We start from the raw sequence: 25,512 nt of genomic DNA on the forward strand, positions 1-25,512 counted from the left end.
CTAAAGCATTAAAGTTTCTGTATATATATATATATATATATATATATATAGAAAAACGTACTTTTATCTCTTCTTATTCTTGTTTAATAGGTTTTTAAAATCATCAGTCATTTTCAGGACTAGCAGTAATTTTTAACAAGCTTTTAAAACTAATCTAATTTGTTTGTAATCATATTCATAGTATTTTACTTTTGCACTACGTTATTTATGCAATCTTGAAAAGGCTGTTTTACTTTTACAAAGTTGCTTCGAGTTTCATCAACTTGCATAATTATTTATTCTTTCTTTTTTTTATTTTTAAATACACATTTGCATTCAAAACTACTGCCATGTTGGACACAGCTTTATTTTGCATTTACAATGTTATTCCCCCAATTTGTTGCGCTATGTTGTTGCAGATGCTGTTATATTTTTTGAAAAAAAAATATATCTATTGTTTAATAGTTTTTCTCACTTAGCAGTGACTTTTATTGAAAAACTTTGGAATTAATTTTGAAATTTGGTGAGCAAATTGCAAATTCTACAAATTGTGCAAAAATCTCTTTTTTAATTCCTTTTTTAATCGTTTTTTTTAAAAAATCATTAGCCATTTTGGGAATTTTTTTTTCACCAACCTATTCAATGTGATTTAGTTGTTTCTTCTTTTTTCTAATTGTTTTTTTTCCTGTCGATTCAAGCTGATTCAACTACTTTTTTCTTCCTGTTTTTTTCAACCAAACTGATTCAACTACTTTTATCTTATTGTTTTTTAGCCTATTCAAACTGATTCAACTATTTTTTTCGTATTATTTTTACAACCTATTCAACCTTTCTTATTGCTTTTTTCAACCTATTCAAATTGATTCAACTAATTCACATATTCACAATATTTTATTAACATATTCACAATATTTTATACTTTAATATTTTTAAGCTGTTTATAAACTTTTTTCATGCACTGTTTTTTTCCTTCTTTTTATTTTACTAGGCAGCTTCAAGTTCATCGTATCACCATGCATAAAAACTTATTCATTGCCCTCTTGTTAAATGCAGCTTTGGAAATAGCATTCAAGGCAACTGTCATGCTGGACGAGTTGGAAAACTCAGGAAATAGAAGAACAATTCTTGAAGAAAACTTTGTGAGTGCTTTATTTTGACAATAACAAACGTGACTTTTACCACCTTTTCAAAAAAGAAAAATAACACAAATACAAATATTTTATTGGAGACGCTTCTTTACGTTTCTTATGAAATTTACACTTACATTCTGCTTCGCTTAAAACATTCCTAGAGATCTTTTCCCAGTATTCTTAAAAGAAAAAAAAATCTGGTTAGTGCAATAAAAATAAATTATTTTACTCTTATGTGGTTTTACGTAAATCTCAAAATGAAATTCTTGCACTAAACCTAAAATCTCGACTTTGACAATTATTCTTAAAAAAAAATCGTCGGAAGCTTCTTAAAAATAAAGTTGTGAGATTTCTTGGAAAAAGAAAAGGATAATAACTCGGGGTCTTGTTGAGATGAAGCTATTTTTGTAAAGAAAATGTCTAAAAAAAAGTGGTAAACGAGTTTAAAAAAGTTTGCACGAACTGCTTATTCTAAATTAAAAGAATTACGCTGTTACATCAATAACGGTGTTTTTGACGTTCTTTTCAAGAACAGTAATGCACAAATCTGCTATAAATCGCTGCTGTACAGAGTCCAAAATGAAAGAAATATCACCTCAAATAGCTTGCGTTCTAATGATAGGATTTTGGAAAGCTGAGCGACTATTTAATTTTATATTTTATAAAAGGCGTTGAACAATCGTCAAAATTCTGCGTTAAAACCTATTAGCGTTCAACTCCGTAGCCTTGCAGTTTTGAACTCAACCCCGAAGACACTAGAACTCTTTGATCAAGCATTGAGAAAAGCTTGTCTTCCTGGAGGACTTTTAAAGGGAACAAATCCGCGTTTATGTTACATGGAGAGGAAAACCCCGAAAACCTTACCGAACGCTATGGGAGTATGTGCATACCTGCTAATATGAGATTATGGAATTGAGATCATGTCCGAGTGACCTTAGGCCACTGGAGTCAGTAAAGGTCGTTTCATGCATCGTGCCGTGAAAGGAGAATCACGTGACTACCTATATGAGATCATGGTCCAAAAGGGGATAGTTAGTGCTAACTATTATTAAGTTACAGAAACATATACAAAAATGTTCTTCCTTTGAATAAATTTAACTTTTTTTTAACAGATTAGGACTTTTTACTATTAAAATTCGGGAAGTATGTGCAATCTGAGAAATATGGTCAGAATAGTTTCGGCAGGAAAGCTATTGAAAGTTGTGGCTCTTCATGTTAATTTCATTATCTACGCAGTTTGCCATATCTCAGGAAGTTTCAAAGCGAAATTACAAAGTGTTTGCTCACTATTATAAAATTTTTTCATCTCTAGGTAATTCACTTTAAAAAAAAATTTAATGATATTTTTTTTATATTTTTATTCAATTAGGATCAGAGAATTTTTTTGATTAAATCTACAGATTTTCATATCGGTTTGAAGTATGTAATTTTAAATGTCTACATAAAAATTTTTAACGAAATCGGACGAATAGTTTTTGAGACATAGAATTTTAAAAACATGTTATTTTTGAAATTTTATGGCTCAGAAAAAAATTTAGCTGATTTCTTTAAAAATTTACAAAGTTTTAAAAATTTGTGTTCCTTACAATTCAATATTTCTTTCGAACCTTATTAAATGAAATAATTATAAATTATAAATAAAAGTATTGAAAAATTTTTTTTTACGTGGAATCATTTTTAGATAAAAGCATTCTAATAACTAGTTATGAACTAGTTAATAACTAGTTATCTTTGAAACATTTCAAGATATGACGAGTAAATGCTCAGAAAGTGACATTAACAATAGATGGCTCAAATTTCAGAAGCCAAAACTATAAAGGCCAAATAATGTGGTTTCGTCACTCAGACCTTAAAACCTTTTTGATCACCAACCTGTGAAAGAGAATGAGTGGAACTAGAAATACTGAAACTCTAAGATGACTATAACAAAAATTAGAGATTAAAATCAAACTCTTCAGCCGAATAAAAATCTTTTGTCAATTAGTGTTCGACTCACAAAGCAAAACAACAGAAGCAGCAGATCAATAAAAATTTTTATACCTTATAAATTTTAAGTTTTCTATACTTAATAAGCGAACCAAATGTTTGTTTAAAAGTAATAAAAAGGTTCTTATTTTTTTATAACCGTTGTTGAACAGCCGACTCAATTTTTTTTGGTTTACGACTGCTAATGTTCAACTCCGTAGCCTTGTAATTTCGACTTAATCCAGAAGACAAGGGAACTCCTGAATGAAGTGTTGCGAGAAATTTGCCTTCATGGAAGACTTTTTGATGGAACTAACCAGCTACATGGAACTAACGTTACGTAGAGAGGAAAACCACGAAAACAACCGATGGTTAGTCTGACGGCAAGGTAACGCCAACCCATGATCCGTATACCACTGAGGTTATTTTACGTCAGCACTGTGGTCGGTGCGAGCCGGATGCGGAGTTCGTATCGCCCAGTCATCGCTGGGATTCGAACCCGATTCACCTCATTGGAAGGTGAATACTCTACCCCCTGAGTCACCACTGCTCTAATAAAACGGTTTACGAGTCCGAGTCAGGCCCGGACTCGGGCTGAGCCAGTCTCATCTCTAACTGTGACAATATTATTAGATTGTGGCTACCCCATCCATATTTGGACGTTGGTTCGAAGTTCAACTACATTGCTTAAGCGGTATGTTCATTCAAAGAAACGCACGTGTTTCATTAACTAATAGTAAATTGATTAACTAATTAGCATATTTGTGATCTCTATTTTGAGCCATTTAGATTGTCAATGAGTTTGTCAAAATTCGAACATAGGGTGATATCTTTGTTTACTTTGCGATCTGTATTTTACCTTTTAATTTTCTTTTTCCCCTATCTCATACCCCTTTCGAGATGAATCAGCAATCTTCCACCACGTGATGCTGTAAATGGTTTAACCTAGTTCCCGCTTTACTACATCTAGACTAAATACCACTTTTATTAAGCATTGCTGAAACAGCTCGAGTGCTTCATAGGTGGATATGAACTAAAAAGTAAAATTAATTTTTTTTTTAATTCCACCTAAATTTTATGAAATATGGGCACTATTTAAATAATACATCAAATAAATAACATTACGAGAAGTTTATGTAATGGCTTCCATAAAAATTGAAAAGGACATAATTATCTTTAAGTTTACCCATCTTCATGTAAATGTGTCAGCTTTTCTTAGAAAAGAATCTATCGTCTTCTGGTCTCCCCATTTCAATTTAAAAGCCCTACCATACTTCCCTCTTTTGATCTTTTTTGAGATAAACATGGAGAAATAAACATAGAACACGACATTTTCTATGAATCGTCAAGATTGTTTTCAAAATAAAACTTGAGAGCTCTTGTTTTTTTATTTGTTTATTTATTCTCAAGATTTTTTTTTTGAAAGTAATGTTTAAATATAATGACTTGGCAACAGGAAGTTCAAAAATTGTTTACTCGAATCTAAAAGGCTGAGAACACTGACATTTGGTCCGATAAAGCTAGTTATGATTTGTTTTCTCAAAGAAAGATTAGTAAAAAAAAAGTGAATCAACAAGCTATAAAATATTTACGATTTATTTATGAGACTTTTGTAAAATTAATACATACGTAAAAAGTTTTCTCGTCAATAAAGAAACATTGAATAAAAATATAGTAAAAAAGAGTCCTTTTTTTCCAAATATTTTTTAGATATACTTCATAAACAAATGTGAGTTTAGGTTTTCATGATATTTGCAAAACGTAACGCGAGTAGAAGCTGAAATAATATTTTAAAAGTAAGATTTTTATGTAAAAAATAATTTTTAGGTCACTATTTTAACTAAAAGTAGCATGTGACTCAAGTATCTATTAAGCATACATATATGAATTATTGTCTTCCTAGTTAAAATTTAGGCAAGGCTTGCGAAGTCTGTTTAATTGCTTTAATATGCTGAACGGATATATACAAAAATGATTAACTAAAGATGCAGTTAAAATAACGTTTATAGGTCGCTAACTTTTGTTAATTATTAAAAAAACTTAAATTATAAAAATTGAGAAGTATCACTTGACTATAAATTAAGAATCCAAATATAAGTTTTTGCCTCAGAAGTTGGTTACAGACTGTTTAAATGATTTTATGTTATTTGACTGAAACTGACACTCAAAAATTGGTTAACTATTAACGTAGTTAAAATAACGTTTCGAGGTCACTTAATTTTTGATAAATATAAAACAAACAAAGCACTTGAGTACCTATTAAGAGTCCAAATAGGAAATTTCGCCTTAGTAGTTGAAATTTTATTAAAGGCCCCAAGTGCAAAGTCTGTTTAGCAGTTTTATTACTATTTGACTGAAATTGATAACCCAAATCATTGGTTAACTATTGATGCTGTTGAAATACTGTTTCAATTTAATAAAAAAATTGAGAAATGTGACTTGAGTATCAATTAAGTGTTTAAAAAGAGAATCATTGCTTTGATAGCATAAATTAAGTTAATACTTGTGAAAACGGTAACGATTTTTTTTGTCTCAATAGTATCTAGCCAAAAATTATTAATGAAGCTAAAATGAATGCTTGTTGGCCACTGAGGTATTTGTGAAAAGTAAAATAATATTGGAGCTATATAACTTGAGTATCAATTGAGTAACTAACTGACTCAATAGTATAAGTTTTTGATACATTTTGCAATGTCTACAATTGTTTAATATGCCTTTTATTGGTTTGATAGTAGTTTATTATTAGATGAGGTAGCTAAAATATATTATACAAGTTTGAAAAGTTCTTCTCGAGTATCAAATAATCATCCAATTACGAATTGTTGACTTAGAAAAATGAAAGTTTAGCCACATCTTGCAATATTCATAACTATTTTATTGATTTGATAGTAATTGATTAAAACAATAGATAGTGGTTTTAAAATAGTTTTTTCAAGTTACTGAGTTCTTTTTTTGTTCAAAGTAAAATAGATGCATCACCCGGGTATCAATTAATTATCCAATTACGAATTGTTGACTTCTTAATTAAAAATTTATCTTCAACTTGCATTTTCCAAAGCTATTTTGTTGATTTGCTAGTAATTGAATAAAATGATAGATAATGGGTTTAATATTGATGTTTAAAGTTTACTACGTTTTTTTTTAAAAGTAAAATCGATGCGTCACACGAGTATCAATTAATCACCCAATTACGAATAGTTGACCTTAGTAATTAAAAATTTATTTACACCTCGAATTATCCATAACTAATTTATTGATTTGATAGCAATTAATTAAAACTTATACGGCGAAAAACAAATCTGGCAAAGTTTTCGTACAGTATAGTAATGATATTTCAGGTAAAGAAATCCATAATTCTGCGCAAAAAAATATTTAGTATTAACATTTGGTAACATTTCCTTTCATATGGTAACGGTTTATCGCCAATTCTGGTTCGTAAAATTATAGTACTTATAACCACAAATTTAAAAAAAATTTAAAAGGAAATTAAATCTGGTAAATGATTTGCATTCCACGCTCTAATGTTTATGATAAGATTACTATTTTTACCAAATTTTATCACGCATTATAGAACTACATTTTCTTGTTAAATTTTTCAAAATCATTACCAAAGCGTTTCGTTTAAAATTACCGAGGTTTTTAATGTTCCCAGAGCCAAACATGTTAAATTTTATAATATTCTGGTAGTTTTGATCATACCTTTTTTTCTCAAGCATATCTCTTTTTTTTCTATTGAATGACATTAAATTTTTGTAAAAAGAAACTGCTAATCGGTGGATGTAAGAAGGTGAATGGGTTTGTTACACCAAAATATATAATAGAAGAAAACTTATTTTTGTTGTTGATTTTGGATTATATTTTATTATTTAGTTTTCATGTATTATTTGTGAAAAAGGAAAAATCACAAAACAATTAATTACGAATTATTAATTAAGTGGTTTATATTTGGCTAAAATGTGCAACAACTGTAGGATTACGTTGAATTTGGCTATAACTATAGCTAACACAACTAAAATAGTTGCTTTATTTGGTTTTTACGGAAATTATAAAATGAATTTCATTTTTGATTTATATGCAAAATATTAAACGACTAATATTATAAATGAAGGCTTTATTTAATGCAACAATTTTGGATCAAATTAAAGTAAGAAGTATCAGCACTAAGGGTGCCAGTGCTTAATATTGTAAAATTTTACTTAACAAAAATTCTGATAAACTGTAATAATTACAGTTTGCTGAATCACTATAACTTAATAAATATTAATGTGAAAAACAAGGTTCCGAATTTTATTACAATGTATAGTACACGAAAAAGAAAAAAAAGTGGACCTCCCTTGGCAACTTTTGATCTAATAATCGGATCACCACGTTCTAGGACTTAATCTTAATGGCTCGAGAAAATGACCATATATGTGCTAATTAGTTAGTACTGACGATATTTTAAATAACAAAATTAGACACAAAAATGTATTTAAAACGAATACGTTTTTAAAATTCGATTTCTCTAAATCTATTTGACTGATTTCTCTAAAATTCGCATTCTTTAAAATGATGAAAAAAATTTTGCAACTTATAATTAAATATTTTTTGACTAATACTAAATTAAATAATAAATGTTTATTAAAAGTTATTCCTTGTATGTTTTGTATCAACGAGTTTTATAATTTCCTTTTTCAATTCGCTTAAACAGTTCTCGAGATATGTACGAAAGGTGCAAAAAGTGAAATTAACGCTAAGAAGTCCAAACTTAGGGGACCACTCTTTAGACAAAATTATTGGAACCTTATTTCCCAAATTGAGAATAACCTTTAAATTTTGGGAATCCGTAATCCAAATCCGCCTAATGTTCATCCAGCGAAAGTACGCTTTCGTGTCTGATTTCGTAAATTAAAATATCGGGGTCACTAATTAATTAGCATATTTGACGCCACTTCCTCGAACCATTGAGATTGAGGTCTAGAACGTGAAGGTCTAATCATTAGATGAAAAGTTATTCAGGGTCCGTTTATTTTTTTGAGCGTTGTACTTAATACAGATATTCTAGTTAGATCCCAGAAAGCATGTATCCTTACGGCAACCTTGCTTCTTAATTTTCTTTTTATTGTTACAAAAATATTTGTACTAAAAACCTTTTTTCAATAAACCAAAAATATTGTAGTTTCAAACCTTTCATACTAAAAAGATTTAAAATTATTTTTTAAAGCTTTCTTAAAAAAGCATTGTCACTTAGGTTCATAATGATGTTTTGGCTGACGTCACACTAGCGATAGGATCAAATTGGGTATAATATAGCCTACGTCACAGGTTGTGTTGTTCCTACTAAATTTAACCCATGAACGGCATTTTCTGCGAGCCTAACTTCAAGCCACAAATAAACAAACGAAGTGTTCGATCGTTTAAATAGCTGCTCGCCAGATTTTATTGCATTATAAAGAAAAGTTATTGAAACTAAATACAACTAAATAAACAACAACAACTAAAACAAATAACAACAACTACTAATAACAATAACTAAATAAACAACAACTAAATTCCATTCGATTAGCATTGCGTCATATGTTGTTCCTACTAAATCGAAGTAGTTGTGTTTTTTTCATATTATACCCAATTGCATTGTCCATTAAAATTTCAAGACAAGGTAGATTTTAGCTGAGTATGCAAGACTACGAAAAGAAACCTTATAATTATCTAGATTTAAGATTATTTTCGCCTTGAGACTAGCTTTATTAAAGGATGTTTTTCACTCTTGAAGTCAACCTCCAGTTAAGGTTTTTATATGGGTTGTTTTCCAAGGTTTTTGATTAGGGTAATGTGCGTAGAATAGAACAGATTGTCGCAGTTCTTGTTTTAAGGTCAGAAGTTTTATACGTAAACCGCATAACAAACCTTTTCAAATTTACATTAAAAAGTTTTTGCTGAGTTAAAATAAACCTTATTTTACTATGTGGGATAAAACGTATTTCATTGGATTGCCTGTTGTCTTAGATAATTTTAAAACATTCTAATTAGATAATGAGAATGATCTGAGTGAAACATACATGCTTCTTTTTTTTTAATAGGTATCTTGCAGGATTCTGTATACCTGTACAAAGTATTCTAGGATGTGCACATACATGTGGATGTTTTGTGAAGGATTTTATCTCCATAAACTGATTGCAGCTGCTTTCGCTGAACAGAAGTCACTTCTTATGTTTTATTTCATTGGATGGAGTAAGTATAATATGATTTTCGTAAAACAATTTATTAAGATGTATTTATTCAGGCAATGATACTCTTGGTACTTTTTCGTTAGCCGGGCTCAAGCGAAAAATTGCCAAATAATGTAGAATTTCACCAATTTTTTTACAACCATAAACGGAATGTTAGCTTTGGATCCACGTGCTCGATTCTCTTAATTAATTTAAAACAAAGCACGCTTTCCTTTCTTTCTTCCATCTTAACTTTTGCAAACCAATTAGTATAAGCATTCTTTTTGGGGAAAACTGCTTTGTTTACAATTCATTAATGCCGACCAGGTGTCCGAGTGGTTAGCGTGTCTGACTGCGGAGCCATTGGCCGCGGGTTCGAATCCTGCTCAGGGCATGGATGTTTCTTTCTCTTGCTGTGTTCTATGTCCTTTCTCCTTTGTGTGTGATTGCGTGAATGTGACCCGCCCTGTAAACGGGTTTGTGGTTGTGTGACGTGGGCGACGCTGCTCTACCGCCGTGGCTTCGCCACAGGTGCCCAGTGGGTGACGAGAAGAGAGTAGCAGTTCTGGCATTTCTGTGGCCAATGGGACGAACCCCAAGTGCCCGCCATTAAAAAAAAAAAGAAAATCATTAATATTTGTTTATAGTTGAACTTGTTTTTCTTACTATCAAGAAATATTTGTTTGTAGTTGAACGTTTTCGACTGTTATTGTGTTGACTGTTTTGTTATTCGCTTCACTTGGCGTCTTGGCTCGCTTTTGGCTTACAATTGGCGACATTTGCGCCCGTCTAACCCTTTTCAAATTAATTTTAACGATAAGAAATTTTTGGATTACAAACATTTCTTATCCCATTTTGTCAATTGATTTCAAATTGAAAGTTCTTAATTTCCATACCAACTGAAGGTTAATTACATTTCCCCAATGGAAATTCTTACATCACTATCCGAGCTATAAATGCTCAATTCTATATCCATACTTAAATTTTGATTTTATTCAGTTGAATAAAAATTGTAAGAAATTCTTCATGGTTATTGTGATTTATTTATTTCATTTATAAAATTAATTATAATCATTTTAATAAGTTAAACTAGGTAGACCTTTATTTTTCTATTTTAATTAAAAGTTTTCATTTCCATTGCCCAACTGTAAGTTCTTAATTTAATACTTTTACTGAAAGTTTAATTTTTATACCAACTATAAGTTGATTCCATTTACTCTATAAAATCCTTAATGCACTATCTGAACTGTAAATTCTTAATTCTACATAAAAACTCAAATTTCGATTTTATTGTTTTGCATAAATATTGTAAGAAGTTCTTAATAAATATTGGGATTTTTTATTTAATTTATTAAATTAGTTATACACATTTTAGTTAGTCTAACATTTATTTCTCCACTAAACTTTCTCATTTCGATTGCCCAGCTATAAGCTCTTAATTTCATACTCTAACTGAAAGTTCTTAATGCTGATTTTCAAATTAAAGTTCCGAATTCCATTACCCATCTGGAAATATTTAATACATTATGCCAATTTTTAAGTTCCTAATTTCTTATCTAGACTCAAATTTCTCAATTTTATTTTCCACCTATAAATTCTCAATTCAATTTCTCAAATGCAATTCTCAATTTCATATTCCTTCTGCAAGTACTGAGCAAGAAAGTAGTCCCGAATTTCATTTTCCTTCTGAAATTTTTTAACTCTAATTTCTTAGTTTCATTTTTCTCATAAAGCTCTTAGCTCTATGTCCCTATACAAAGTTCTTAATTCGAAATTAACTGTAAAACATAAATTCCATATTATTTTTCAACTCTTAATTTCATATTAACTGGGAAATCATAACTTTGGAATGAACTGTAAAATCTAAATCCCTAATGATCTGTAAAATTTTCATTCCATATTAACTGTTAAGTTTCTACTAACAGTAAAATTTAAATCCCAAATTAACTATGAAATCGTAATTCCATGTTAATAGTAAAATTTTAATTCCATATTTACTGTAATTTTTTTACTTAGTTTTCCGATTTCATAAATTTATTTGAATAATTTATGTGGTTTTTATTTTGTTTAATTCGTTGACACGTTGACATTCGAAGGTTGGAGCTATTTGACACCGAATATTTTCATATTGTATCCAGAGCTTATTTAATGAGAATTAAAATAAAAAGTTAATTTTAAACAAATTAGCATTAATATTTTTGAACATATGATTAAAAAAAATTTGTGTCTCAGTTTGTTTGCAAAAATAACTAAACATAAAATAACTTTAAATTTATTATATTTTAGCAAAAACAGAAAAGAGCTATTTTAATGAAAAGACTTAAAAGAATATTCGTGTATTTGATATATAGTTTTTAACTGTTGATTAAAAATTATGCTGTTTGGCTCCATTGTATAGTTTTGCCTAAAATATTCGACTGGATTTTACTCAATTACCTACATTTTTTTTAAAGTATTGGAATGATTATTCTGATTTAACTAAACATTTAAACAAACTGCAAAATTGTTGAAATTTTTTGTGTGCAAACAAACAATAAAAATTTGCATGAAATATTTCATTAAAGTTGTTTAAAAAGGTTTCTGATTTTAAAAGAATTAATAGGTATATTTGAAATAACTTAACGGCTTAGTTATAAAAGTGTACCGTAACAAAAATATAAAATTTTTTTATTTATTTTTATTTTCTGTAAGATGTCATGGAAGTTCTTTTGTCTGATAAAGTGGGCAGTGATCCAAAAAATTTAGAAACCTATGACTTAAACCATAGATACTTAATAAGCGATAAAACATATTTAAACATTCCCGTTTAAAAGAATTATACTGATTGAAGATAAAGATCCCTAGCAACAACTATACCTTGACCCCAGTTGGGCTTAAAATTGGCTCAATATGGGTTTTATAAGAACATGCACCGAAGGACCAATATTGGGATGTCAATATTTTGCAATATTGGTGCTAGAATATCCTGCATAGGGCCTACATTGGCCAACGTAGAACCTATATTGGCTAAATAATGGATATAAAATATCAGATGCATCTGATAATTCCATATAGGACCTATATTGGTTGAAAAGCGGCTGTAAAATATCGGGTGAATCAGAAAATTCTATATAGGGCCAATATCGGAAAAATAACGGCATTTGAACCTTATTGAGCCAAGTATCTTGAATACTGGCCCAATAAGGGCAAAAGTTATTTTACTGCTAGATTTAAATATATTTAGTTCTATATAACTTGGATATAACTTATTATATGTAACTCGAAGTTCAAAACAATACATTTCAAAATCAATAATTATATAAAATTATAAGGTGGATAGGAGATATTATAATATTAAAATTTCAAAATCAATAATAATATTATAATACCGCCCAACTTAAGAAAGGAAAAACTGTCTCTTTCAGAATAAATTTCTCCCAAAGGGGCGATTTAATAACAAGCAGCGATATATCATTCTTTTGATATATCTCAAAATATAAATTCTTGGCCTTGAGCAGACATGACGCTTTTCTGAAAAAGAAGTTGACATAAATGATAACCGTAGAGTTTCGAAATTATTAATGGTTCGAGAAAAATAATTTCCTAAATAGTTCTAAATACCATCATAAATTTAAATTACTAAACTTCCAAGCTGTTATACGATCTCATTTAGCTCGGACAACTAATTATAAGTAATATCGATGACTGCATTTTTATCGTGATCGAGATTTTTAAAGGAATTTAGAATTTAAAATGAATTTGGGCGAAATTGATTCATGAACGCCTATTTTCCCTTTTTAGAATTCTGTTGTGAGATACTAGAAAGTGATAAAAGTGCAACTCATAAATATTTAGATATAGATATAATAATTATAATGTACTGACATAATAATTGCAATTAAAGGGTATAATAACGGGAAAAACAGATATAAGAAAGTAGAATAAACAGATATAATAATTTAAAAAAAAAAAACAGATGATGTATGAGCAAGCACAATTATCTTTAAAAAAGTGGAGGAAAATGCAATTTATAAACATTTTGATAAAGATACAATAATTGGAATAAATAGACATAATAATTGAAATAAAAAGATATAATAATGGAATGAACAGATGTAAGAATTAGAAAAAAAACGGACATAAAAATTAGAATAAACAGACACAATATTTTTCAATGTGTATAAGCAAGCACAATTATCTTTATTAAAGTTAAAAGAAAAATGCTACTTATAAATATTTGAAGAAATGACACCAGGTAAAACAAGGAAAAAATATATGTATTTTTAAAATGAAACAATTTTGTTAATAAACAAAATGTTCATAAAAAATATTCAAAGATTTAAAAAAAAATGAAAAGCCGTAAAAAATGGAAAATATATTATCTCATCATCAGTTCCCACTATTACAACCGCAAAAAAGAATACTTTTTATTAATATATTGTATTAATGCAGCCGAGGCAAAATTTATCAGTATTGTTGTAAAAATTACCTCAAATCAGTTGTTTTTATTTGTCATTGGATCACTAAATTATATTACCGTAAAAATTAACATAAAATTTTGCGGTGAAAATTGACTCTACGATGAAATGGATTTTACGGATGCTGCACTGAGGGTGCCAGTAATTTGATCTGGAATTTTTTACAGTGTAGGGCAAAGCATAAGGATTGAAAATCTTTTAGCAGCTAATGACTGAAAATGTCATTTTTTGTCGCTAGGGGCGTTTCGCCAATATGAATTGACTGCTTCTTAGTTCGTAATAAGGATTTTTTCGGATCAGTATCTTGTACCCCTTATTTTGTGGCCCTGGGCTATTAGAATGCGATACTCTCATTCACTCATAGTTTACAGCACCATCTATCTATCAGCTAAACTATCTTCGATGTCCAGTTAAATTTCTCTTTTACGGTTTTTTAACCATACTAGTTGTAAATGGTTTATAAGCCGCGAAGGTGAAAAATGTTCCCTAACGTAAATTTTACAGTTAATTGGATGGACTTACTGCTGCCGATTTTGTTACCATAATATTGAAATTGTTATGTTGTATTGTATATATTAAATTGTCTAAATACTATAATATTGTCTAAAATATGAGATTAATAAATTAATGATTTTTTTTCTTCAGTTTTTCCAATCTTTCCAGTTGTAACAGTTGGAATATTAAGATGGTCATTTGCAGATGAGCAGTAAGTAAAAAATATATATTTGTTAAATTGAAGTAATTTGCATAATAAGAAAAGAATTTCAGTATGGTTTTTTGAATATTTTCTTTTCTTCAAATTCCTAGATGCTGGGCTGTACCCGTAAAGCCATACGAATGGGTAGCTCATAGCTTAAACTTGCTCAGCTTAATTGTAAGTATGTATTTTGTGAGTCATAAAAGTAATTGATATCAGATTTGTTTAATTGATTTTCTACATTTTTCTTGAAGAATGGTTAATTAAAATTGTGATTTTTTTTTAAATCATTCAATTTTAAATAATTCAACGTCTCTCAAATATTTTTATTTAGGAAAAAAACGGATTCCACAACCCAGCTATTGTTATTAATTATTTTTCCTCAATTTTTGTTCGTTTCTGCCTTGTTCTTCATATTGTTTGTTCAGCAATATAGTTTCTAGCATTCCATTTTTTTTCCTCGTCAAAGGAAACATTAACTACATCAAAGTAGCGTAATTAGTGAACTCAATCAGCTCTGAAAACATAAAAAATTAAACTTAATTTTCAATTCGTTTTCAAAAGCTTCTGTTAAAAATAATTTCGTTACAAAAACTCTAATGTTTTGTTAAAAAAAAAAGTTTTTGTAAATAGTACATGTAACTTGATGAAAGTATATTGTAAAAAATGAGATGCTCAAATTTCACAAAACTTTATTCGTTTTTAACGAAACTGTCTCCTGGTGTATGCTCTAAACAAAACTTTCGTCTAACAAGGGAAACTAGGGAAGTGTGACTCGCCAATTTTAAAATAAACTAGTGGTATGTATGCTTCATGAGAAATAATTTTAAGGGGCAACATTCGTTTCGGCCCATAGAAGGTCCTGTGAGAGATAAAAAATAATTCAATGTGTAGAAAAATCGATATTTTATTACTTCAATGCAGACTATTAGTTATTGTAATTGTCTCATACTCCAATTAATTTGTAATTAATTGGTTAATTAATTAATTTTCTAACTAATAAATCAATTAGCAAATTAATTAATTAATTATTAATTAAATATTAATTAATTAATTATTAATTAATTGATTGATTTGCAATTACATACTCCAAAAAATTTGAAAATTTTTTGAAAAAAAAAAGTAAAAAAATTTGATGTCAATTTTTTTTTAAAATTAACCTAACAGGTTTTTCTGAAAAACTACAGATATATAAAATTTTCAAAATCAATTTTGAGAATAAATATGCATTATATAATACGCGAAAGTAAGTTCCACAAAATTAATTGGAGTATGAGATAATTACAATAACTAATAGTCTGCATTGAAGTAATAAAATACCGATTTTTCTATATATTGAATTATTTTTTATCTCTCGCAGAACCTTCTATGGGCCGAAACGAATGTTGCCCCCGAAAATTATTCCTCATAAGGCATACATCCCACTAGTTTATTTTAAAATTGGCGAGTCACACTTCCCTAGTTTCCCTTGTAAGTGACGAAATAACCCACACCATTTCTGAAAAAATAAAAATATATATATTTCGTCATTCTTATTTTTAAAAAAAAAAAAAACGCCTTCTACTATACCTAACTCTTCTAATAATCACTTCAACACGACACCATGTAGGCAAACGATGTCGCTAAAACAACACATGAAGAAGAGATAGGAAATTACACACACATGCCCATAGCGGGTTTCAAACCTAGGATCTTTCCGGTACGATACGAACTCTTTGACCGTCATACAGGTCTGTTTGCGATCGTCTAGTCTTCATTCTAATAGTTTCATCATTCTATTTAACAATCTCCCGCAATCCACTGCGATGAGGTTTCGAAATGAGGAAACATTTTCTCCATATATTTAAGTGTAGCGTTTTGTCACAAATCGCGTGATTTCATGGCGAAATGAATTCTCAAAATTAATAGAATACAGCTTAAGGATTGCTGAATCGTCAAAATGGAGAGTTTTACTTCTGAGAGTGTATCATGAAAAGCTTTCATGTTTTGAAGAAATAGCTATTTCTCAAAATGCAAGGTTATTTAACATTACTTTTGCGTATAATGGATTTAAATGTTAAAAAAAAAATCTATAATTTTGATATTGCGTTGGCAAATTTGTATACATTTTTTTAATAAATTCTGGCTCTCAATTAATCACGGATTTACCTGTTAGTTATCAAAAAAAGTTTTAAAAAGAAAACACTAAAGCAACGAAAGCCTTGTTGGATACTCTAAATTTATCGATGAATAAATTTAAGGTTTATATGTNTTTTTTTTTTTTTTTTTTTTTTTTTTTTTTTTTTTTTTTTTTTTTTTTTTTGCATTTAACCCTTTTTAAGCAGCTATTTTATAAAACATATTTTTCGTAGTTCTTACATTATTTTGTATAAATTTTGTTCAAAATAAGTGAAAAAGATAATAGTTAGCTGTTTAACATTTTACGGTTATGAAATGCAGCATGAAACATTGAAGTCTTTTACTGCGTTGAAAGTAAAATGTTTAAATTACGACTCACTCCTAAACAATATATTTTTTCAAATTTGCACTTGTTTGCAGTTAATTAGATTTAACAGAATCGGTTATTCACCACTGAAATTTCTCTAATTGACAACATAACTTATTGGTTAATTTTTGAATATGAATGAAAAACAATTTCAAACTACTTTTTTTTTTATTTTGGTGCAAATATAACTCCAATAATCTTACATATTTTTTAATGCTTATAAGACTGTTTTCTATAATTAAAAAATTCTAGAATATATTTTTGCTTGTAATTAGAGTCTCAGAAAAAAAAACCATAAAAGGGTCTTCTGTGGCAAAAGTTTACGTAGCATGATTGCACTGCTTTTCTGTTAGTTACATTTTTCACAGTTTTTAATTTGTTAATAAAAAGAAATTTCTTTTAAAATTGTCCCTCAGAAGTTGCTTAGTGGTGCATGCAAAAGGTAATTATTTTTAGTTCGTTTTTTATTTTGTTTCGCGGCTTAAATATACTTTCTGTATTACCAGAAAAAAAATTTGCCAGCTTAGTAAAAAATGAATTTAATTTTTTTATGGAAGCATGGAATTGTTTAACAAAGTGGTAAAAATTGAACTTAAAAATAAAGTAAAATTTTAAAAGAAAAAATATTTTAAATTTAATTTAAAAAAAATGTCTTTTTTACCTCAGAAATAGTTTGCATAAGAAAAGAAAAAGGCGATTTTAGAGTATTTGTATGTTAATGAGATATGATATTTTATTTACATTAAAATGTTACAAAATTTTACCTTAATTTTTTTCAGTTGAATCTGATGTTTTTAATAAATATAATAAGAGTTTTATGGACAAAGCTCCGAGCAACTCATGCCAATGAACCTAGCCAATTCAGGTAAAATATAATTAATGTTACATCCATCTGAAATCTGTTCTTCAAAAAATTCATTACATTAATTAGCATGTTGTTTCAAAGTTCCAGATTTAAAATGACTTCCTTGTAATGTATAGTGCGCAAAACTAATATACGGAGCACCCTGAATAGCTTTTGATCTTAATTGTTTGAAGATATGACCTGAAATATTTTAATTAATTAGTGCAGACGATATTTCAAGAATGAAATCAGACTCAAAAATACTTTCTATTTATAAACATACCTTTTTTTCGGCGGATTTGGACTAGTGACCCCTTAATGTTAATTTTACTTTTTACGTATAACCCCTATTTTAGGGATCACAAATCCGATTCTTTTGAAAAAAAAGGTATATTCATTCAGAGAAAGTAGTGTATGTGTCTGATTTCGCAATTTAAAATATCGTCTGCACTAATTAATTCCCATGTTTCAGGTCCCCTTTTCGCGCCATTAAGATTGACTGCTAGAACGGGAAAATCCGATCATTAGATCAAAAGTTATTTAGGGTGGTCCGTTTATTATTTTGTGCAATGTATTCTTTGCTACCTTTTCACGGTTTTCAACCTTCGGTATTCGAGAATGAAGTTTAAAAAAAATACCTACACATTAATGATTGCCAATGAATATAACGAGTAATTTCTGCACAATGAAAAATATTGGTTTATAGTTATAGATACAGTTATAGGTCTCGTGGTAAACTAAATATATTTTTAAGTACCGAACTGGTTTTTTTTCTCTTCCAAATGGCGAGCACTAACTTTATTCTTCGCCTTAGAAGAAGCCAGAATTGTTACTCATTTTACGTTACCCAGTGGGCACCTGTGAACCAAAGTCACTGAGGCGAACAACATTACCCACGCCACACTGCCACAAACCCGTTCATAGGGTGGGCCACATTCACACATCACACACAACAGAGGACAACACAAAAAGAGAAGCATCCATGCTCAGAGCGGGATTCGAACTCGCAGCCATTGGCTTCGCAGTCAGGCGCGCTAACAATACAAAATAAATTTTTTTTAAATGAATTAGTGGGAACACATTACTAAAACTGTGCTTATTCTTAAGAAATAATTTTGCAATGAAGTCATTAAATTATTACTAATGCTTACAAAATAGTGTGTTGTCAGTAAGCAAACAAGCAAAAATGAATAAATAAATAAATAAAACCGTGACACTGAAAATTGCAGTTGCATGAACTTTAAAAAAATATTTTTGTTTACTACAACACCAAAAGTGGTGTAAGCAATTTTTTACAGTGTAAATAGAAAGAAACAGAAAAATTAAAATATGTTTGATTGACGAAGTAAAAGGATAGGTAAAAGACTTTTGTTTGTGCCATCAGGTAATCAAACTAGTTTCGATATTTTTAACACCGCATTCTTTACGGGTTATTTGGTTGATTTTCTTTGACAAAATAAGGATTTTTGAACTTTAATATGCATACATTTGTGATAAAGATTTCTGATACATTGTGATAAAGAGCAACGGTGGCTCAAAGGATAGAGCGCTGAGTTCGATCCCAGCGTCAGCTGATAAATTCGAATTCTGCCCGCGGCTCGCACAGAACACAATGCTGACGTAAAATATCCTCAGTGGTAGATGGATCATGGGTTAGAGTCCCTTTACTGTCCGGCTAAACCTTGAGAGGTTCTAGTGGTCTTTCTCTCCATGTAACGCAAATGCGGTTTCGTTCCATCAAAAAAGTCCTCCAAGAAGGCAAATTTCTCCCAATACTTGATACAGGAGCTCCCTTGTCTTAGCCCAAAAATTGGGTCGGCTGTTCAACGACTGTTATAAAAAAATAAGTTATAAAAGGATTGTTGTTGTAGTTAATTTACGTCGCAACAGAACTGCACAATGTGCTATATGCGACGGTCTGGGAAACATCCCTGAGGATGATTCGAGGACATGCCATTACAATTTTGATCCTCTGCAGAGGGAATGGAACCCCCACTTTGGTAGCTCAACGACCTGCACGCGAAGTCGAGCACTTTATGGTAGAACAGTTTAACGAGGACCAATATCGCATACCCTCCGTCCCTACGCAGACTAATACAAGTGGTCACCCACCCGCACACTGACCGTAGCCAGTGATGCTTGACTTCGGTGATCTGCTGGGAACCGTGTCTTAACGATCAGTCCACTGCGGGATATATAAGGATTGCAAAAAATCCATTGGTAAGGGGGCAATTGCGGAACTTTCTGCCTACCTTAATCATTCAATATGTTCACAGCATTTAAAGGTTGTTTCTTTTTCTTTTTAGGAAAGCTGTCCGAGCTACTCTGGTACTTGTCCCACTGTTTGGATTGCATTTCTTTTTCGGAATGTACAGACCACAATCTGGAGAGTGTTTTGTTTTGGAGGCCTATTCATTTTTCGGTTATGCAATGGATGGATTACAAGTATGTAATTAATTTAAATTTTCACTAAAGGTATATTCGTACTTTTTAAACAAGAATATACCCTCATTTTTAGTCTGCTCGTTTTGTAAATTTCAATCTTATTTTTTCTTCTGCGATTACTTACTTCTCGAATTTTTCAGTGATTCTGAAGAAAAAAAAAATCCACCCCAGATAAAATTAATTATGGATGCTTTTCAAAACTTCTAATTTTGTGTCAAGGAAATTAAAAAAGAAACCCTCAATGAAAATGCCTTAATCTTGAAGTAAAGGTATAATTTTAAACAATACATATCGTAATCTTGCTGTATAGAATCATCTAAGCTTTAAAACGGACACTTAGCGTAAATGAACATTGATGAATAATTCTTAATTTTAGCCATTCTTTATGATCCCAAACAAAGCAACGTTGAATTTGTTTTTACTTTTTACAGCACAGTTTGACTGAAAATTTATGACGGCAGCATGTTAGACACAACGACCGTAAATCATATATTCCTAATAAATATGATTATTTGAACTCTATGTTGTCAGACAGCGGTTGCTAAGAAAGGGTAGATCTTTAGAAATAAAAAGCTTTACATTTTGAGTGGTTTGTCACATTTTCGGAAAATGTGCTACTAGACTGGCAACATTGCGCCAGGAAAGATTTGTTAAAAATTAAATTACAAATGCTTTTCATATTCACAATACTATGACTGACGCGGAATGCCACTAGATGGCGTTCTCATAATGTAAACAAAAAATAGTTTGTTCGAAGAATCCATTGAAGGCAGTTGTAAGCCTAATGAACTGAAATAAAATTTTTTGTTATTGTTTAATCGATCGCTCATCTTTGAATTTCACAATGACTTTTCTTCAAAGTGATATTTTCATAAAATGCGAAGTGACCGTTAGTATGTACGAGGAGTTAGTATGTACGAAGAGACGTTAGTATAAGAGAGATTATTTTAATTGTAGCAGACGATTTTCATTCTCTCAGTCATGGAAACAATAGAACTTATCTAGAGTTAAAATAATTGTTTTGTGGTTTTTAGTTCTCCTTCTAGTGCGTTGAATCATGAGTGAGTGCAACGTTCCTAATACAGTTCACAGCGCATAGTAATTAAATTTTTAACATTAGAAAATGCCAAACCTATTGAAAGTTTACAAGGATTATCTGCATAGTTTGTCAATGGAATTCTGTTAAAGGGCTGAAGTATGCAAATGGCACAATTTATTTAAAAAAAAAAGGCGTAAAGAAGTACTTGTTTCTAGGTCTTCGACCGCGAATGCAAAGAAAAATTACCAAGTTTGTGACCCTATTTATAACGATGACGAATTAATTGCCGATCGAGAAATCAGTGCTATGACAGCGATGAGTTATGGAAGCGTGCAAAGCATAATTCATGACGAACTGAAATATCGTAAAATTTCGAACGCAAATCAAAATTATGCAAGAAAAGGCATTTTATAACCGTCGTTGAACAGCCAACCCAATTTTAAGTTTACGACAACGAATGTTCAACTCAGTAGCCTTATGATTTTGAACCCTATCCAGAAGACAGGGGAATTCCAGGATCAAGTATTGGGAGAAGTTTACCTTCGTGGAATGCTTTATGGTGTAAATAACCGCATTTGCGTTATAGGGAGAGGAAAACCCCCACGAAACTCTCCCACGGTTAGCATGGAGAGAAAAAACTCTAACTCACGATTCGTCTACCACTGAGAATATTTTTCGCCAGCACTGTGGTTGGTGTGAGCCATGTGTGGAATTCGTATCGACCAACCAACACTGGAATTAAACCCGATTCACCTCATTAGGAGACGAACACGCTATCCCACCACGGCTCAAGTTTTTTCATTTGGCAAAGTTTTAAGCTGTGATCATATTCTTAAATATTAATTTTGATCTCTTCCCATTTCTTTAAATATGCTTCTTGAGCTGTATGTCCATCTTCGTAAATGCATATTTAGAGCTACCTCCCGAGTGAGAAGCTCGTCGGCGATATTTTTCGGAATTTTAATTAGAACCTAGTTTAGGAAAAACACTATCAGTGACAATGTAATCAGAATTAAGCAAAAAAAGTATTATTGAAAAAAACTAGTTTTTCCAATGTTTATTCAAATGTCTAACAAAATAAAAACCAGTAAATGAAAAACAATAAATTTTATAGTAAAAAAATGCTTTTTTCTACTCAAATAAATTTAGGTGAAAAAAAGTTAAGAAATTAATTTTTAATAAATAAGGGAAACGTATTTTAAAAAAATTCAGAAAACAGTAAAATTGAAATTTCGAAAGAAAATTAATTGTTCTTGCTTTTGAACAATCAAGCTTTTTTAGCGTATCTTCGAAACCTGTTTTTTTTTTGAAGTACATCTAAAATATGTGATTTTTTTTGGAGGAAAAGTAACTGTTTTCTGAAATGATTTAAACTAAACTGCAGACGTGGGCGAACATACATCTCCATAACTAAAGCACATTTTTCTTCCATCTGAGGAATTTTTTTGACACATAACAAAAGATTTCTTATGTTTATAAGAAAAACAGATATTCACTGAGAAAAAAAAAGATTTTAGAATACATATTCATTCCACTGGGACAGAATAAAAAAAAAATAAAAAACGGTATTGAAATTTGATTTTACATTCACTTTAAAATACATACCGTGCTTTTCATTTAACGTTGCCCTTTCTACTTTAAATTGAAATTTTCCTAAAAAATATATCTGGCTTTCTGTTCTGCTTTATATTAGGATTTGTTTCAAGCACAACGCAAAGCTTTTCAATTTTTAATGCAGCGAGAAATACAATACGCGTTTTCTAAGACTTTAATAAAAAACAGACGTAAATGTATGCGTAGTTCTCTTATAGTTCGATAATGATTAGAAATAAATCCCTTATCGGCATGCATTATTAATGATAGTTTATGTATTCCTGATTTAAAATAAAGCAAATTGCTTAGAAATGAATATTTTAAACGGTAATGTTATCTTATTTGATTTATCTGGCTATGATATAACATCTTCCTATTTTGTCATTTCGCAAGAGGCGCCATAACAACTGTTTTGGGTGTTGAATGTTTCTACTTTACATGTTGAATTGATACACAAAAACTGCGATTATCAGAAACTTAAAATTAAGAATGTTTAGGGAAAATGTACAGGGAGTACAATGGAATAAAAAAATAACTTTCAATAATTAGTTAGACTGTTAAACTTGAAGTAAAATATACCACACGGGCCGCTTCGCAGCCGAAGAAATAAAATAATAGAGTTAAAATTAGACATGCTGAAAGGATTATTTTTATTTATGAATCTGATTAAGTTTTCTTCGAAATCCTAATTATTTCAAAATTTATGGTGGGGAGTTTTTTAGCAAAGTTTTTCCAACTTTTTCCTTGTATTAAACGTTACGATTTAGTCATTGTAGTAGGAATTTTTTTTTTTTTTTATCCTTCCTTGATATCCTCATTTTTTAATCTTGTTTTTAGCTAGTGTAATAATTAAAAAATCAAAATAAAAAATAATATTTTTCAAAACTACTTTTTCGTAGTGGAGAATAATAATTAAAAAAAAAAAAATTTTTAAAACGAAAAACGTGGGGAGCATGAAATTCATAACAGTAATGTCATATTAGTGTGCTCATGAGAATATGTGTATGTATATCTGTAATTGTATCTGAATGTGGATGTGGAATATGTTTGTGTACATGCATCTGCATGTGGATGTGGTTGAGCACGTGTATGAGTAAGAAAATGTGTATGTATATGTGTATATGTACTGTTATGTATTTAATGCACCCCACGTTTTTCGTCTTTCAAATTATTATTTTTTAATTATTATTCTCCACTACAAAAACGTGGTTTTTAAAAATATTACTTTTTGTTTTGATTTTTTTTGTACTCACTTCCAAAATCTCAATTTTTTCACTCACTGTACACAAAACTTTTCAACTGACATGTGACACTCATTTGAAATAATCGAATCGACAACAAAAGACAATCGCGAAAATAATAATTTTTCTTTAATTTTAATTTTATTTCACTTTGTATGTCTTCATTCTCTTCTTTTTCATGCATTGTCATCTAATTCTGAACTGTGTGCCAAATTTGAAGTCTGTAGCTAGTCGGGAAGCTAGTTTAAAATCGATTACGAAATTCAACCCGCACAGACATACACGAAGACAAGTTAATATAAACGTGGTAAAACATAATAGAGATGCGGAGACAGTGAAAGAGAAATGCTGAAATATTGACAAAATAACTATTAAAAACGCAAAAAAATTAATAATTTAAAATGGGGGAGCCCTTTAATTGAGCAAAAAGTAAAATGAAGCGATTTTAAAAGTTGTAATGATTAATATGAATTAGTATGAAACTTCATACAATTTAATAATATTTTAATCGCGAACGCAATTTGTTGCTATGAACTATTCTTTATTAACATTTCATTTCTTTCCAAACTGAACAAACATTCTGCTAAAATTACCTTAATTTAATTAATTACCATTCATTAAAATGACATTTCTGGTAAAAAAAAAGATTCATGATTCTGATTAATAAAACCACAATATAAGGTATTTAAATCATTCATGTGCTTACTTTTCCATTCGTATGGTAATGGTTTTTCGTAAATTCTGGTTTCAATATTATAGTTCTTGTTTCCACACGTTTAGCAAAATTTCGAAACTGAAAAGTAAATTTAACTGAATAAATGTTTTGTATACTATGTTCTAAGGTGCCATGAAAAAATTACCGAATTTTAATTGCTTATTGTAAAAGCATATTTTATTGCCAACTTTACCAAAATTATTACCACACCGCATCGGTAAAAATTACGGAGCTTTTTGGCATTCTTATAGAAACATTTTGGCAACTATTATAGAATATTTGTTTCAGATTTTTACAGTCCTCATGAGAAAAGTATAAACTTTTAAGCATTCATGTTGGCAATTTTGGTATGTCAATTCGTTGTTGCCAACACGAATACAGGAATAAGCACTTTTTGTGGTCCCCGTGTAGGAGAAACGTATATATAGGTACTGAAAAATATTGTTACAATCCAAACACTATTTGAATGCTTCGAGTTTTTTTTTTATCCTTGGAGTTCATATTAGAATCCACTTTACATTTTGAGTGAAAAAATATTGATTAATTATTATTAAAAAATTGTTTATCAATTATTTAAATTATTAAAATTACTATTTTGAATCAGAAAATTAATATTTTGAGTAAAATAATTATAGTTTTGAGTAAAAATAATTATTATTTTGAGAAAAATAGTTATTATTTTTAGTAAAAATAATTTTTATTTTTAAATTATTATTAAAAAATTATTATTAAAA

The 25,512-nt window shown here is 29.7% G+C and overlaps 1 protein-coding gene across 2 annotated transcripts in view; it reads left to right on the forward strand.

Moving 5' to 3' along the window:
• LOC107439555 (calcitonin gene-related peptide type 1 receptor-like) overlaps positions 1 to 25,512 on the forward strand; it is an 87,607-nt gene that overhangs the window by 48,673 nt on the left and 13,422 nt on the right. For both annotated transcript variants that reach the window (XM_071182620.1, XM_071182619.1), the window contains exons 5-10: positions 968 to 1,118; positions 9,134 to 9,284; positions 14,365 to 14,425; positions 14,527 to 14,593; positions 17,681 to 17,766; positions 20,052 to 20,190. In XM_071182620.1, the coding sequence (XP_071038721.1) occupies positions 968 to 1,118; positions 9,134 to 9,284; positions 14,365 to 14,425; positions 14,527 to 14,593; positions 17,681 to 17,766; positions 20,052 to 20,190 (655 nt within the window). The remainder of the gene's footprint in view (positions 1 to 967; positions 1,119 to 9,133; positions 9,285 to 14,364; positions 14,426 to 14,526; positions 14,594 to 17,680; positions 17,767 to 20,051; positions 20,191 to 25,512) is intronic.

This window comes from Parasteatoda tepidariorum, chromosome 6 (assembly GCF_043381705.1).
Source record: "Parasteatoda tepidariorum isolate YZ-2023 chromosome 6, CAS_Ptep_4.0, whole genome shotgun sequence".
Taxonomy (NCBI): Eukaryota; Metazoa; Arthropoda; class Arachnida; order Araneae; family Theridiidae; genus Parasteatoda; species Parasteatoda tepidariorum.